The 18,017-nt window shown below is 39.3% G+C and overlaps 1 protein-coding gene across 2 annotated transcripts in view; it reads right to left on the bottom strand.

The window, feature by feature from the left end:
• The window catches only part of IGF2BP3 (insulin like growth factor 2 mRNA binding protein 3), a 104,084-nt gene that overhangs the window by 41,745 nt on the left and 44,322 nt on the right, over positions 1-18,017 (bottom strand). For both annotated transcript variants that reach the window (XM_054991815.1, XM_054991816.1), the window contains exons 4-5: positions 4,359-4,410; positions 4,214-4,277 (exon numbers count right to left, since the gene is read on the bottom strand). In XM_054991815.1, coding sequence (XP_054847790.1) covers positions 4,214-4,277; positions 4,359-4,410 — 116 coding nt within the window. The remainder of the gene's footprint in view (positions 1-4,213; positions 4,278-4,358; positions 4,411-18,017) is intronic.

Below are 18,017 nucleotides of genomic sequence, written 5' to 3'. Positions count from 1 at the left end.
CGCCTGCGGTGGTTCCGAGGCTGGTCTCGACTCCAAGATCGGATCCGACAAGGTAGGAGCAGTTGGTTGCGAAGAACTTCGAACCGGTGTTGTTGGGCTCAGCAGTCGCGAGCTAGTGTGGGTGGGTGACTGACGGGAACGAGGCGATTTTTCAGAGGACCTCGACGTCGGAGTGGTAGCCGTTCCTTGTACGGGGGATTTACCCGGTAGAGGAGGGTCAGCAACCGCCATGGCGCGCCGCCACAAATAGTTTTGTAGTCTACCTGCCCATTCTGCTCTGGCCTTCGGAGTGAAGGTGCGGCAGTACTTACAAGCCTGTGTGTTGTGGGTTTCCCCTAAACAATACAGGCAAGTGGAGTGACCGTCGGATTTTGTCATTTTCCGATCGCAAGAAGTACACCGTTTAAATAATGCTTTCTCTGACATTCTTACAGATTACGAAACGTTCTCTGAAGAAACAGAGTGAGCAAGAACATCTCAAGTTGGTGGCAAAAGAGGAACTGAGGGTACGTCGGAGGCGCCTCGCCTCTTAGGAGCCGTTTTTGACGGGAAGACGGCCATGCATGTGCGTTGAGAGGCGAGGGCGCCCCCTAGTGGTTTTCAGCTGTAAAAATCTCCGAAGTCAGCAGGCCTGCGCGTGCGCAGTCCCATGTGGGACTGCATAGGAAGACCGTAGATGAACAGTGCCCTTACTCTATTTCACCAGGCAGGCAAACAGCCAGATAGTCTTCGCAAGCATGTTTCTTCATACAGCAGCTGCAGTGAGGGTTGCACCTGGTTGCCTGGAGGCAACTGTTACTCCCCTATGCAAGTACCTACTTACAATACTACATAAAGAGAAATTACGCTGCCAGTTACTACATTAGAAATGAGGCAGGTAGCACTGAAGGAGCTCTTAGCATGGCATGGCTCATGGTGGATGGAATGATTTCTCACACACAACTGGGCTCAACTGTAGGTTCATTTAATATGCTATCAAGAATTCTTGCATATATATTATATTTCTTCAGTGGCTTTCTAATTCGTATGTTTTACTTGTTGTAACAAGATTTTTGTTGTAATTTTCTGCATCTGTCTTCTTATTAAAGCTTTAGTTCTATGGATATACAAAGACTTCTATGGGTTCAGCAACTAGTGAATATTTATAAGGCACATGCAGTTTTATTTTAAAGCAATAAAAGACTAAATAGATGCTTAAATAGGACACAAAAAGAAAAGTTAATTACTGTGCTTTTACTCTTCAATATTGCAGATTAAATTGTTCCACTGGGAATTGGACTTGCTTGCATTATAAGTTTTTTTTTTTTTTACTACTTACTGCTTTTAATTTTGTATATGGTGATACAGGACCAAACGCTAATGTCTTTGTAGGACAACCATTGACTTTAAAGCACCTTAATACATTTTGAAAGAGGTCAAAATTATAATGATAGGTCAACATTATAAATTTATGCTGGCCTATCAAACCAGCAAAAAATCTTAAGAACGGTATTTAGGAACTGCCAGATATTTTTCTCCTCCTCTGCAGCACACTAAAAAATTTTGTGTGTCCATGCCTACAAAGAAAGGAATTGGATATTCTATTTTGGGTCAACAGTGTATGTTATGTGCCATCATCTGATAACATCAATAAAGCCAAGATAGTTCAATATGAAGTGTATGTAATCCTTATTTAAAATTCAGTAAGTACTGAACAGTTGTTTTAAACAAAAACCCCTGAAAATTTTGATAATATCAGTTAACCACAAGGTGGCAGAAACTTCCAAGTTAAAAAAAATCTTTATGGTGCCCTCCAATATTTTACCAATGTTAGTGAAAGTGGTGAATGAGGAGTCTCAACAAATATTACAACCTGAGTGGGGTAGACACACTTGTTCATGAATTCTTTAAGCTCAATTTAAAAGAAGTTTTAGTGCAAAGAATTAATGTTAAGGACCAAAGCATTCTCTGTGAAAAGTTTATATATCTAAGCTAGAGGTAACAAATGACAGCGTTACTGAAGAACTACTAGTAATCCCTAAAAGTTTTGTGTGCGTTAAAAAAAATCCAGAATGACAAAAAGTAGTTGCCTATCTTTAACAAGTCAAATCAGTGGATGCCTGGCTTAGTTTAATACTGACCAGTGGCATTACCTCCACAAGGACTTAGACAAACATGTTCCCAACCTACTACCCATCATCCACATGTTAGATGATCAAACCGAGCCCAGCTACTGTCTCATTTCCAACCTTCCCTTTTCAGAAAAGATTGAAGGGGAGTAGCTGTCCTTCAGGCACATCTACATTCAATCAGATTCCAGTCCTTTGTCAGTCTAGAATTCAGCTTGTGTATAACCATGAGATCAGCAGGCTCAAACTGCATCCTAATGCTTCTGATACTGCTGATCATAAGATATCAGCTACATGACTTAGGGATCCTGCAAGTAGTATCTGTTCTTGAGTGGTCTTTGTTTGCACTTAGTGCAAAGGTCTCAAGGATAGAGACTGTTTTTACATATTCTCACCTCAGGACATTCCCCATTGGGTCCTGAAGAATTTATCTTCTATATACATTTTACAACTGGGAGGAGGAAGAGACAGATTTGAAACGAGTCATGCCCAGGACCTCAGCTTTTTTGTACAATGTTGATATTTATATTATTTTTGTTGTTCTCTATTTCTATGTATAAATGCCTTGTTCATTGTTTATATGATGTTAAGTTTATTATTTATTTTATAATTGTATTGGGTGGTTTTGTTTTGTACACATTAATTATTCTGATATAACCACCAACACCACCTTGTGCTTATATACCACTCTTCAGGATAACTTAATGCCACACTCAGAGTAGTTTACAAAATGTATTATTATCATCCTCACAACAATCACCCTGTGAGGTGGGTGGGGCTGAGAGAGCTCTGAAAGGGCCGGGACTGACCCAAGGTCACCTAGCTGGCTTTAAGTGGAGGACTGGGGAATCAAACCCAGTTTTCCAGTCCTGCCGCTCTTAACCAGTACACCAAACTGGCTCATGTCCATATTGTTACACAATTTTTATGAATATATATAATTTATCTACAAAAATCTATTGCGGTTGCTTGTCTTCTGTTTAGAGTCCTTATGTGTTTCTTTTTTCCCTTGGTTGGAGGACATTTCCCCTTTTTGGGTTGTGCCATGAACTAATGATACTTATCTCTCCCCAGCTTTTTTCTTCACCTGATGCTTGCTCAGAACATGGCCACAGCTGGACATTGTATGTGGCTGAGTAGCTCCATCTAGGCAAGACTAATGATGATCAGCTAATCTACAGAGTTAGGCAGGATGGGAGGAAAGGGCTACTCTAATGCCCATCATATACATTCAGACTCTTCAGTTGTCTCTGTCAAGTCTGAAGCCTTGGGGTACTTTTTAATCCAATGTCATGTGAGAAACCATACACTTCAATGCTGACCAATAGTACCTTTTCAACATTTTTAGTTTTTTGCGATCTCTTGTTCAAATTTAGCAATTTTTGTTTGTAATCTTGAGAATGGACTACTACAGGGCATTACACATTACACCAAAGCTGCGGCATCCATATTATTAGCATCTGGACATCAATCAGTTGATTTTCCATAGAAAGCTTTAGCTATTTATTGCCTTACACACCAGAGACTGTCTATGACTCTGACGATCAGTAAAGAGCACCCTCTTCACATACCATGTGCGTATTTAAAAAGCAAGGGTACACTCAGAAGTGTTCTCAGTGCCTGCTCCACTTCAGTGGAAATAGGCACTACCAGAGCTTGAACCCTGACTCAAACCTCATAACAACTTGTTTGGGTTAACATTTAATAGCTACAGTTAAAGCACCACAGCACCAATTATTCTGGTAAAAGATTTTTAAAAAAATATTTTTTTGAGTTTTTTCAACAGTTAATAAACATAACAAATATAACACTTACAATGACTATAACAATTGCAGGAAGTTTAAGTGGAAACCTGGAGTTTGAGACACTTACTGTGTGAATTGTACAAAAGCTAAAACAATTTCTAAGGCAGTAATAAGGCAGTAAGCAAGGCAGTAAGCAAAAATAAGGCAGTAAGGCAGTAAGCAATAAGGCCGTAAGCAAATGATACAGCAGACTGAGAAGAACAGCAGAAGACTATCTCTGGCAACTAAATCAAGTTTTAATAAAACCATTAAAAACAGTATTTTGAAGCAAACGCTAAATTAAGCTAGATTAGTACTTACTGCCTGGCCTGGTCTTTATTGGCATATGTTACATTTACTACTGCAGTCTCTGTGTCAGTGTTCACTGGAAGAGAAAAGAAAATTACTCTTTCCTTTCTGTTTACTCCTCTTAAAAAACTAAAATGCTTTGAGTTCTGAGTGTTACCTTGCTCGCAATTCTCCACTGTACCATATTGTGCTAGCAAACTGTCCAGCACCTACAGAAATAAACACAGGTTAACATTTAACATTTTTAGTATATATGAAAACACGTACACTTCAGTAGCGTGTAAGAAGTCCCAATTATGTGCATGTTCTGCAAAACTATTCCAACGGCTTCTCCTCCCAAACACTTCTAAACTACTTCTCATGATCCGAATTAATAATTGTAACTAAATGCATGCATACCACAGACATATGTGAAGAGAGGGGAGGGGATTGATACAAATAAGGTTAGATAAAAAAGGAAATGAGTATTAATAGGAAATTGATCTTGTTTTCCATAACCACATACACACACACACAAAAAGAAATCCAGATGAGAAAGCAAAATAATGTAATATACACACCAGTTGACCTAGTGTTGTTGTTGTCATTTGTTTAGCGATATACTGTCCCATACCAAAGCCTGCACTCTTTACATGTTTACTGTTCTTCCTCTTGTAGTTTATGTAATTGAGTAGATTCACAACAGTCTCAGAGTACATTATTATGACATTATTTCCGTTTTAAAGGCTCAGTCATAAATCCTTTCTTGAGTCTAAAGCAGCATTATAAGAATTGTAAAAAAGACCTTGACAATTCATAAAAAAAATACAGATGGATCACATCTGATAGTTTCTTAACAGATATTTTAAACTTATATTGACAATGTCAATAAAAGAGAAGGATAATTATTTGAGGTTGATGTCTGCACAATTTGGAGCAAAGTATCAGTTTTAATACTTTAGTAAATACCCCTCCCCAAGCATAATAAATTTAAGTTGAACACAATCAAAACTACCCTTGCTAACCAACAGCGCCATGCTAAACACATTTACTCCAGAGTATAACTTTACTTAGTTGAACAGAACTTGCTTTTCAGTAAGCACCCTCAGAATGCACCCTACCCTACAGTTAGGCAAAGATTTGCAGGTCTCTGGAATGCAGACTTTCAAGTCACAGACATCAGCACAATAATTGGACTTGCTCAGAATAAGTTTGTCAGTAGTCGTAAGAAATGTATAGATATGAAGAACATGCAAGCATTTTCAAACATATTTCACATTTTTATCACAAAAATTACTTGTCATAGCAACCAATCTATGCAAGCTACAATCATAAATTGAGAGCAGTGTAAGTATTCCCACAAAAGGTTTGAAATATTTTCTATTATTGAATACTAGCTTGATGCCCGTGCTTTGCTAGGGTATTTAACTACTTTAAATTCAGTTACAATATTTATGCGAATGTAATGTTTTTTGGTAGGGGGCGGGGTTGAGTTGGTTTTGTAGTATAATAGCATAGTACCTGAGCTTCACAAAGGTGTTTGAATAAAGCGAAGCATGTTGATGCTGAAAACTGATAAAGTGAATTTCGAAATTAACATTTATTGAAAAGATTTTTAAAAGGAAAAGACTGTAGTACAAGAAATAAAGTGAAAAATACGTACAACTTTTTTTTTCCTACTGAAGGACCTCTTTGTAGACCTCATTGGTGATTTTTCCCTCAGGATCACCAGGCTGCTGGGTGAGCTCACTCTAGAGCAGGCCACATAGTACTGCCCATGTGAGAAGCAGTCCTCCCTCAAGTCAATTCTTGCCACCTTCAGTATCTGCCCCTGGGACTTGTTGATCGTCATAGCAAAGCAGACCTTCAGGGGGAACTACAGTCTCTTGAACTCAGAGATTATCTGATGATATGAATGGTATGCATGGTATGAACACCGACTCCCCCCAAGCACTGCTGATGAACAATGTGTCTTCAATGATGTTCCTGTGGAGGGCTTTCACTCATAGTCTGGTGCCATTGCAGAGTTTGGGTGAGCTGCGGTTCTGGACTAACATCACTGGAGCCCCCACTTTGAGGAGAAGCTTGTGGGCTGGGAAGCCAGGAGGATTGAGCATGTTGAGGAACTCCACAGGGTAGTGGACCGCATCATCCATTTGCACCACTGAGTCCACAGATCTGTATTCCATTTTTGCCCCTTCGAGGGAGTTGTGTTTCATTAATAATGGCAGCCTTATCGTTCTTAGGGGTCAGAATGGCATGATTACACAGCCTGTCCATGGACTACTCTCTGATAGTGGCGATATCAGGGTATATCGTGGCTGTTAGGTCTGCTAGGGTCATCACTGCTGTGCCCAGGCCTGCAGGGATGGTCACCTTTCCCTTGGACTCAGGACTTACTGGTACTTGGCCACTGCTACTCAGTGCACCACAGAAGTATGATGTGCATATTTCTTTCCTGCATCTCTAAGTTGCTTCCTCCTTTTAGCATTGGTATATCTTGCACAACGTCTGCCAGGAGGCTTCTTGGGGACAGTAAGAGATGAAGGCTGCAAGAGGTGTGGAGTTGGACTGAGGGAAAGATGGTGTGGTGGACACTTTGGCACGTTCATATGAAAGGTTCGCATTGAAATGGCTCCTAGAAAGGTTGTGCACCATCTCCCCATGAACATTTAAAAACTAAGTTGCCACGCCGACTTTTATATAAAATCCCTTTTCAGGAGTCTTGTACTGTCTTTGTTCAACTGTCTGCAATCTCCTTTACCTAATTTTTACCTCAGAACACAGAGTTCCACAGCTGACCCATCAGCCTGCCAGCCACACAGGAAAGCCAGGCCCCACAGGGAGATTGGCAACCATAGACTGGGAGGTGTATTTTTATCTCAGGACACATTCAGTGACTCCTAATAACAAGTATATACTCTTTAGAATGTTGGGATGATGACCTATCAAGGCCGCATATGCAAATAACGTCAGGGAGTCTGAGTTGGCAGTTGGGGGGGGGAGAGAACCTCCCAGCCACACAGGGAAGCTGTATCCCTGTGGGAAAACACATTTTACCCCTTTTTACTCCCTTAGGGGGCGAATTTCTTAAAATCCCTTCTTAGTGAGCCCCCACATCACAAAAGAAACGTCCACCCCAAATTTCACGTTTCTAGGTCCAGGGGTTTGGGCTGGGCATTGATGAGTCAGTCAGGATACTTGTCTTTATATTATTGAATACTGAAACCTTCCTACAAAAGGTTTGAAATATTTTCTGTTACTGAAAATGAAATTGTTCTAGATAAACTTTTAAGGAACAAGTGCTTACTACACATGAAGGCAGTATTTTCCATGATCAAGTTCTCTCTTATAAGCAACACCCCCACAGAAATTAAACATCACTTGAGTAAGCAGGCTTGAAGTGAAACAGTTTGCACAAAGGGCATCACTAGAAAAGATTGATTGAGAAAGGAAAATGTAAGTCATCCATAAAAACATGGTCCCAAGTGCTATCTGTGCTTCCCATTCACAGTCTTAACCCACAGCAACCACACTGAAGTCAATGTAGGTAGTCTGTTCCAAGTTTTACGTATTTCTAAGCTGTAACTATGGCTTATCTGCAACAACTAGAGCTGGAATAAAATAAACCTGAGGTTGCTGTTAGTATGCCTGCCTGGCTGCTCACAGCAGAGATCAGTGAACAATTTCCCCCCCTTCCAGGACTAAACTTTCCATCTCAGCTGTTAGTTAAGCTTTGACTTTAGGGAGACACCAGGTTCCCTTCATGAATGGTTTTAGGATTCAAAATTTATAAAACACAGCTTTAGGATTCATGATTAACAAAATCATGAGAGCCAGTGAGACATAACAGAGAGGACACAAATAACAGAGACCACCACGCCCCTCATGTATTGTCCTTAATTCCCTGGAGAAAGATGCAAATGCAACTTCTAAACCAGCAGATAAAGATGTTCTTATTCTCTCCGGTATTCGTGATTTGGTCAGTTTTAAATTTTGTCTTAATATCTATTATTCTTCTGCTAAAATATTTTAAGCTTTTAAATGCGTTCAAAAAAGAGAGAAATAAATGCCACTAAATACTTAGTATAAAGTAAGCCTACATTATTTTATATATTGTACAAAGGCCAATTACAAGCCTACTCATTCTGAGCAAGTGGAGATGGGGAAAGTTAATTTCACCCCATCACATGAAACGCTGGGGAGGAGGGGGGAAAGTAAGATAAGACTCCCCTTTCCCCTTTTCACCATACCAGCCTAAAGCAAAAGGTTAGCACAGAAAAAGCCACATTTTAATGAATTCATATACAAGCTGATTAGAGGAAAAACAGCTGTAATAAAAGCTGTCGCTTGCTTTAATTTCTTTATACACTTGATTTCCTTCATGATTTTCATACTAATAGCTCCTTATTTGAATTCCTGATAGGTTACTGCAAAACCACCCTCGGCTACTATTTTATTTTTTATTTCTAATTTTCTAACTCTGCTTTTTAGACAAACAGGTTTTGTCTTAAGTGTTCATCCGCTTCCCTGTCTCCACGTGCAGCCTTGCTGGGCAAGGGGAACAGAATTCTCAGCCAAGCTGGTAGTGCGATAGTAATCCTGATGAGCTACTGAAAAGAAAAGTTTATTTGTATAAATATTTACTCAAGCTAGAAAATAAGTCGTTCCTTTTAAACTCCAGCATTTGTTTAAATTGGTCGTCTCCTCTTGTTATAACACAGATGCCTCTTTCTTGCACACAAAAAGCTGCAGTCTTACACAGTGGACTTTCATTCATCAGACTGTAAAAGCCAACTATGACTGAGTAATAAATAGTGTTACCCTACACCAACTAACACCAATAAAAAACTACATCACATCTCCCTCCAAGACAAAAACTCTAAGACAGCTACACAGTTATACTCTTAAGTAGTCCAATTGAAAAATCAAATCCAGTTAGTCTCTCTTGTACATTATGAGTTTTGCCTTCAGCTGAATGACTAAGTTTACAGTACACACATTAATATCAATAAAGGCTTTAAAGTCACAACATGAGATAATTTTAAGATCTGAAAGCTGTAAAATAGGCTATACTTTCCAGTGACTGTAGGATAATAGTGATGATTTTCTAACACCCTCTTCTAGTTGGTTCATCTCATATTTTTACACTAGAACTCTTAAAATTCATTATTAGATGAAATTGGTTGGTCTCACAACTTAAAAGTGGAGCTTAATGTTTAGCGCACGCTGGCAAACACAGCAGGAAAGCTGCTGCTTAGAGCAAGAGGTGGTTGCAGCAGGAATGAGCCTCTACCGTTGGTGAAATGGTTCACTAGACTATGTACACTCTGAAGCAAATATGGGAATTTTGACTATTACATTTTCCCTCCAGAAAGAGTGGTGACTATACTCAGCACAGCACGTGAAAAAGTAGACGCTTCAGATTATGCAAACTTTCAAAGTCCATCAAGATAAATGATTCTTCAGAAATAGAAGCTGTTGTAGCATAATGGTTAAGTGGTTATGTTGTGAATCAGCATGCTGCTGGTTGGAATCCCACTCCTGCAGGTGGTCTTGGGTAAGCCACTCCTATCAGCCCCAGCTGCCCAGCTGCATTGTGGGGATAACAACAACACTGACTTTTTTTGCCACTCTGAGCGGGGTACTAATCTGTCTACAAAAATGTAAATAAGCACAGTTATTATTAAGCACGGTTAATATAAAAAGTTTATTAGCCAAAAAATAGGAATATTGGGACTTGTACTGAAATACCCTGTCTTTAGCAACAGGACAGTAGGCAGTAAATGGTTTTAACTACATTTCCAGTTCAGCAAGCAAGTCCTAAAAGAACTTTATTTCCTGGTCAGACAGGAAACCTCAAGATCTGGGAGGACAGCTTAACAAATTACCCTGAACTTCGAATCTAAACCACATACACTTCCAACTGTAGTGAAATGATACTTCCTTTGTTGAAGAGATAGGAACCTAGGGGCCAATTTTATGGCCCCCCAAAGAAGGTGCCCCACCCATTCTTCATTATTCCTTTGGAGGAAATATCTGGGGGCTATTTGGGGGGACCACTCTCCCTGCAAGCAGGTTCAGAGCAAGTAACAACCCCAGTTCATACATATAAAAAAATAATAAAATCCACTGTCATTATAAATACAACAAAATCACTACTCAATGAGGTGCTCAGTATTGCACACTTCTTTCATTCAGACCGCATAGGCGGGGACAGATGCACAGTGAACTATAAAAGTAAACAAGACTAGGAAGGGAGATCAGGCTGGATTTGGAATACTTGGATTTTACTAAATCAGCCAAAATTTGGTATTTTAATCCAAATTCTGAACTGCACACCCCTAATACACACAGTACACCCCAGTATAGCTCTATGGTATAAGCCCACAACAAACAAAAGCTTTGTCCCCCTCCCTTAGTAGGAGCATGTATCCATATAGAAGTGTCCTGCCTGTGTTATATTATTTAAACGGAAGAGGATTTCATGGCATGTCCAACTTCCCTTTCTTGGTTAGCCCCAGGAAATGTGTGTACTATAGCTCTCTGACATCTTGGTGGAAAAAGAAGTGGCCTCGCCCCACATCACAGAACTTTAAATGACCTACTGCAAAACAAACTTGCCAATGGTTGTTATCTGCAAAAGCAAAGGCATCATTTTTGTAATGCCTAAGAAATGGTGATGGCCCAACTGCTGCTCTACAAATGTTCACTCTGGGAATACTAGTGAAAAAACCTGTGGAAGTGCCAGAGAATATTCCCACTGGAAAAGGATGGTCCAATGACCTACAGAGCATAGCAATGCATTTCTTGAGCTGTCTGGGGATGGTAGACCAAAAACCTCTAAACCTAGCACTTTTACTCAGAGATGATCCACCCAGTGCCAGTTATTAGAAATTACTATGCTACCCAGCTGTTAGTGCTTTAGAAACTCCTGTAAGATGGAGTGGACTGTTCCATCATCAGCTTTGATATGGTCAGAACAGCTCTTGTAAAGTGCTGTCAAGTCAAAGCCAATTTATGGAGACCCCATAGGGTTTTTCAAGATGACAGATTTTCAGTTTCAGTGGTTTGCATTGACTGCCGTAGTATAGCAACCCTGGACTTCCTTGGTGGTCTCCCATCCATGTACTAAGACAGGCTGACCGTGCTTAGCTACTGAGATTTGATGAGACTGGGAAAGAGCATCTGGGATACAGCTTGCTTTCCTTCAATGAAACCAAAGAGGATACAAAGGGGGGGGAACCCCAAGAAATATTAATCATTAAATGAGAAGATGAGTAATGGAGGAGAGATTTCCCTAAAAAACAGCTCATCTGCCCACTACTGATCTTGTCATCCACTGAACAGCAGGAGTGCTACATGCCTCAGGATGTGATCTCAACTCACAGAATCATAGAGTTGGAAGAGGTCATACAGACCTTCTAGTCCAACCCCCTGCCCAATGCAGGATGAGCCTAAAGCATCCCTGACAAATATTCATCTAGCCTCTTCTTGAAAACTGCCAGTGAAGCGGAACTCACCACCTCCGTAGGCAGCTGATTCTACCTTTGAACTACTCTGAGCATGAAGAAGTTTTTCCTAATATCCAGTCCTTACTTTTCTGCATGTAATTTAAGCCTGTTGCTTTGAGTCCTATCCTCTGCTGCCAACTGGAACAGCTCCTTGCCCTCTTCCAAATGACAGTTTTTCAAATATTTAAAGAGAGCAATCATGTCCCCCCTCAATCTCCTCTTCTCCAAACTAAACATTCCCAAGACCCTCAGCCTTTCCTCGTAGGCCTCAGTCTCTAGTCCCCTGATCATCCTCGTCGCTCTCTTTTGCACCCTCTCGATTTTGTCCACATCCTTTTTGAAGTGAGGCTTCCGGAACTGCACACAGTAGTCCAGGAGCAGCCTGACCAAGGCAGTATAGAGAGGGACTATGATCTATTGCGATTTCAATGCAATGGCCCTTTCGATACAACCCAAGACTTGAGTTTGCCTTTTTTGCCACTGCATCACACTGACTGCTCATATTTAGTTTACAGTCCACGCTTACCCCAAGATCGTTTTCACATACACTACTACCCAGAAGTGTATCCCCCATCCAGTATTTGTGCTTCACATTTTTGTGGCCCAGATGTAATACCGTGCACTAGAGATGGGCACGAACCGGGAAAAAACCGAACCGTGTGGTTCGTGGTTAGTCACGTTTCACAAACCCTGGTTCATGAACCAGTTCGTCTGGTTCATGAAAACGCCACTTCTGGGTCAGCAAATCGTCACTCCTGGGTCAGCAGAAGGTCTGCAGAAAGCCCATCCCCTGTTGCCTAGGAAACTGATTGATCAGCGCCAGGCAGTCTGCAGTGATGAACCAAAAACTGAACCAAGCGAACCAGCCTAAAGTTTGTGGCGGTTCATCAGAAATGGGCATTGATGAAGTGTCGGCTCATGAACCATGAACTGGCCCGGTTCATGCCAAACTTGGGTTCATATTTAGGTTCATGCCCATCTCTACTGTGCACTTATCTATGTTGAATTGCATCCTACTGACAACCTCCCACTTCTTCAGAGTATTCACGTCTTGTTGAATTTTAACTCTATCTTCTTGGGTGCTTGCCACTCCTCCCAATTTGGTATCATCAGCAAATTTAATGAGTAGCTTGTTTACCCCTTCATCCAGATCATTGATAAAAATATTGAAAAGTACTGGGCCCAAAACCGAGCCCTGTGGCACCCCACTGGACACCTCCCTCCAATCTGATGAAACACCACTGACCACCATTCTTTGGGTGCCGTCCTCTAACCAGTTCCCTATCCTATCCTATAGTCCAGTCCGCAGTCTTCCAGTTTACCCATTAGAATGTCATGAGGAACCTTATCAAAAGCTTTACTGAAATCCAGGTAAAGCTTTTTGGTGCATAGCAATCAAGACTAACAGATGTGGCCAAAGTTCCAGGATGAACCAAATGTATCGTCTAAAATATGACCCAGTATACTCAGCAATATGTAGGCACCACACTGTAGTGTTTGTGGGAAAGTGTTTGTAGAACCCCTGCATGACTCGTTTCAGAAACTGGGCAACGCTTCACTGCTATGCTTAATTTTCACATAAACTTGCCAATTTCAGTGGCATTTATAATTCAACAGAGGACTGCAATCAATGATTGCAAAACTTATCTCCTGAAATGCACATTCCTACAATAGAAAGAAATGTCCTGTTCAAGCAAAAAACAAAGGTTTTTGCTTGTTACTTACACTTTGATTAACAGATGTTAATTTATAAGAGGGACGATACAGTGGGGCTTGCATTTGAAAATCATGAATTCTGTTTATCTAGCATATTTTGTTTTGTAGAAAGCAAAGGCTTTATACGTTTAAATTTCATGAATATGCTATCATAAAACTGTACTATACTCTATGTGTTTCATGTTAAAGCAGAAAAAAATTAGGTTTGAAGAAAAAATATTGTATGCATTTCAGCTCTCATTTCTTATTTTTCCTTTTAATTGCTTTAAAATTCCTAGAAGTTGTACATATCTACTCCCAGTGGAATGGCATGGGATTGAACTGGGCTCATGTTTGGAGGCAATAACTTTCCCCTAAAGCTAACCAATTCCTCCCCAAACCTCACGACTACTTCAGGGAGAAAGTTGATTACACACAAAACATCAGAGGGCTTGTGTTAAATCGGATGAGCAAGGGAAAGGCTGTTTTGTCAACCTACTTCAGCTCTGGACAGCTTTAGGTAGGGTATATTTACTGAAAGTGGACACAATGGCATAGTTACCTATGAACAAAAATAAATGTCAGCCCTACAGAAGTGTACTTCTTTATAGAATCACAGTACACAATCTAAAGGTTTGATGTCAGTATTTTGGAATGAAAAATACATGCTTTATCTCCACAGTACTTTAGCAAATTTAAACAGATTCTTATGAAGTACTATGAAGAATTTGAGGTAAAAAAGGTTAAAACTGTGTGGAAATTCTATTTCCTATTTCATCAATACTTGTTGGAATCCTAACAACTTAAATCAGATAAGGAGTCCTAATTTAATTTGTTCTGAAGGTGAAGTGTTATTTAACTGTCACTTAATGTGTGATAGTGGTTTCTATGAACAAATAATACTAGCATGTACCTAGCCCCATCATATTTGGGAACTCCTGTTTGGAAGAACTGCGTGTATCCAACACACATTTTCTTAATTGGCTTGGGTAAGAAAGCTAAGGTTCCATCTCATAATTTTTCCCTATAAGTGATGTGCAAGGCAAAACCCTTCTCCCACCAGGACATATATTCTAGACAATGCAGATCTCTAGAATTATCATAGGTTTTTCTTTTAGTCAGGTGCCTTCCTGAGAAGTCTTTTTCTAATTCCACTTTTTGCAGATACATGTACCGTAAGAAGTATTCCTGTAAGAAGCTTCCAGATGGCATCTCCTCTATTCTGGATCTCTGTCTTTTCTGGATATAAAATGGACTAAAAAAAACCCCATCTTGATTTGTGCATCTATTATTTTCATTGTGATTCGCTGTTATGATTACAGAGTTGACTCCAATACCTGCCCACTGCTGTTATCTGGGAAAAGAGGCATATATAAATTTCCTTCTATGGCCTTGTGTAGGAGAGCAGCAGGAGCACCGTGGCACAAGAAAAACAAGAACAACCATAGAAAAATGTCAGAATGACACAGAACTGGATGAGAGAAAGGACAAGCACAGCTCACAGGAAGGAATAAGTAACGGGACTGAGGAAATGTAAGTATGAACCAAGGAGGAAAAAAGCAGTGGAGGAACTGAAGTACAGCATGGTGTGTATATAGTGGATTAAATTAAGATGGAAAACTTGTGACAATAAAATCTCTCATTTCTTCATTGCTTTTGTAAACAAATACTATGGCCTTTAAATAACATTCTTCATACCACCAAGATTTGACAGTGCTGGCAAATGCCACCTTTCAGGGCACCCATTCAGAGGTTATCCATGATTAAAACTGACCTCCAGAAGGAGTCTTTCGATAGAGACTCAGCATGGTACAGTGGTTAGTGTTGGTTTAGGATCTAAGAAACCAAGGTTGAAATCCCACGTTGCCATGGGTAACCTTGGGTAACTCGTTCTCAGCTTAACCAAACTCATCGGACCAGTAGAAAGATAAAATGAAAGAGGGGAAAATGTTATAAAGTGCTTTAGGAAAAATAGGATATAAATTGCTAAATAAGTAAGTTATGCTACCCACACTGAATATTTGCATATTTTATGGTGATTACATTTTTTAAAAGCCAGCAATGACCGAGTTGCAACAAAGCTTCAATTCTTCCTTTGGGTAGCCATTAACTACAATTCTATGAAACAAAAAAAGGAAGAACTCAGTATAAGTAACCTTTAAACAAAAACGCTGGTTTCAAGACTACATAATACAAATTAAAAGGCTAGAATCTCCCATACTAATCTACTGTCTGTGTATAGTCTGATCTTGTCTAAAACGTTTAATCAGTACATAAATGTTCTAGTAATGTAGAAAATGTTTCCACTAGTTCTAAAAAGGCTATAGTTATATCCTGAGGCATTTCTAAAACTAAAATAATTATCTAGATGACCATGTATATTTAAAACGTTGTGGCAATTCCTGAAATTTAGAAAGCCTATGGTGGTCCAAAATATAACAAACATTTATACAAGCATCTGATAAACTCAGTAGCAATATTAAACAATCTCCTTGCTTGTACTGCCATACCCTGCAATACTGGAGATAATAATGCTGGTCTATTTTATAGAGCTACTAGCTTTATATCCATGCTTTGCTACGGTATTTAACTACCTTAAATCCAGTTATAATACTTTTGGGTACGTAACAATTTTTGGTTTGTGGGTTTTTGTTTTGAGTTGCCAACCCTAGTGAAGATGTATTGTCGAAGGCTTTCACGGCCGGAGAACAACCCTAGTGAACTTTGAGGGGAAGACTGGGAGGTACATTTTACCTCAGGACACATTAAATTACTCCCAATAGCAACTGCATACATACTGTTTAGAATGTGAGGGGCAAGGACCAATCAGACCACATACACAAATGACCCCTGTGTTCCAACCGTCTGGGGGGGGGGAGGTGTGGAATGTTGTGAGCCCCAATCAGCCCACATATGCAAATGACCTTGAAAGGCTGGCCCAATCAGGGAAGAGTGGTCAAGCTGGCAGTGGCCGGGGGTGCAAGAAGCCAGTAGCCTGCCAACCACAGAAGGACGCTGTATCCCCATGGGACAACACATTTGACCTCTTTTTATCCCCTTAGGGGGTGAATTTCTTAACATTTCTTCTTAGTGGGTGTTTACATCATGAAAGGAATGTTCTCCCCAAATTTCATGTTTCTAGGTCCAGGAGGTGGGGCTGGGTGTTGATGAGTCAGTCAGGACACTTGTCTTTATATCTGTGTGTGTCTGTGTGTGTGTGTCTGTGTGTCTGTGTGTGTGTGTGTGTGTGTGTATGTGTATAGACACACACACAGTAATCCTTTATATATATATATATATATATATATATATATGTATATATGTATATATGTATATATGTGTGTGTGTGTGTGTGTGTATAGACACACACACAGTAATCCTTTATATATATATATATATATATATATATATATATATATATATATATATATATATATATATATATATATATATATATATAAAGGATTACTGTGATAATATATGTGATACATTTTGAACTATATGACTAGGCACCTGTAATGACTTTTTTTCAGTTGCTTTAGGCATCCAGTGGACAAGCCACAACCAGATATATACGTATTCAAAAATGAATTTATGAATTATCAGTATAGCTCAAAGTATATGTGTAAAGTGAATAGCTGTGATAAATACTCCTAAAAATTATACAAAATCTGATACCATTGCTATAAATATAGTCATTATCATATGGAGCTAAACAACAACATATTCAAAGTACATATTCAACATTCAGAAATCACTGGCCATGGGAATCAATTGAAATCCCCCAAATCAGAAAAGAACTAATTAATAATTTATTAGTGGCTGCCAAAACATTAATAGCTGCGCATTGGAAATCGCCAAAAATACCATCAGTCGATAGCTGGATGGCAAAAATTTGGGATCACTATATACAAGAGAAAATCCATGATAGAATATATCAAGCAGAACACTTCCCAAAAGAAATTGATTTTATGGCAAAATGGTTTCCATTTTTAGAGTACGTAACTGAAAATAACTTACAACCCCCTAAAAAACTTTTTTTTACATAGCTTTAACTCAGTGAGTAACTTAGCTAAAAATATTCAGTATATCTGCATGAGTAACTTTTCGTTCTAATAAAAATATAGGATCAAACTATATTTCAACATCCTTATTGTATTGAAAGTAGTTTTAATATATACAGAAATTGGTTTATTTGATGTATGGTTCATATAGGCTTACGTTTTTATATGTTCTAATGTACTGTTACCTGTTTGATATGTGAATTGTATATATTATATTATTATTTGTAAAACTAAATAAAAACAGAAAAACAGAATAATAAAAAAAATCATTGGCCATACAAAAGTGTTATCAAGTCCATTACTATGAGGATGGTGATTCTCTTTTCCTTTTAGGTGTGCCATAGACGGACCGCTTGGATGGACAACCACCAAACAAAGTTACATACAGCTGATTTCGGTACAGTCTATAAGCAATAATGCTTTTTGTTCTTCTTTTCTTTCAGCTGGACTGGAATCTCAGGGGCATGGGAAGAAAACCCATATGCCCCCATTCCAACAGGGTGCTAGCTATTTAAACCGCTTGTTTCATATATACTTCATCAGGGGCTTCAATATAGGTCCAAT

Source organism: Eublepharis macularius, chromosome 11, assembly GCF_028583425.1.
Source record: "Eublepharis macularius isolate TG4126 chromosome 11, MPM_Emac_v1.0, whole genome shotgun sequence".
Taxonomy (NCBI): domain Eukaryota; kingdom Metazoa; phylum Chordata; class Lepidosauria; order Squamata; family Eublepharidae; genus Eublepharis; species Eublepharis macularius.
The sequence above is the reverse complement of the archived record's forward strand: the minus strand, read 5'-3'. Positions and strand labels throughout refer to the sequence as shown.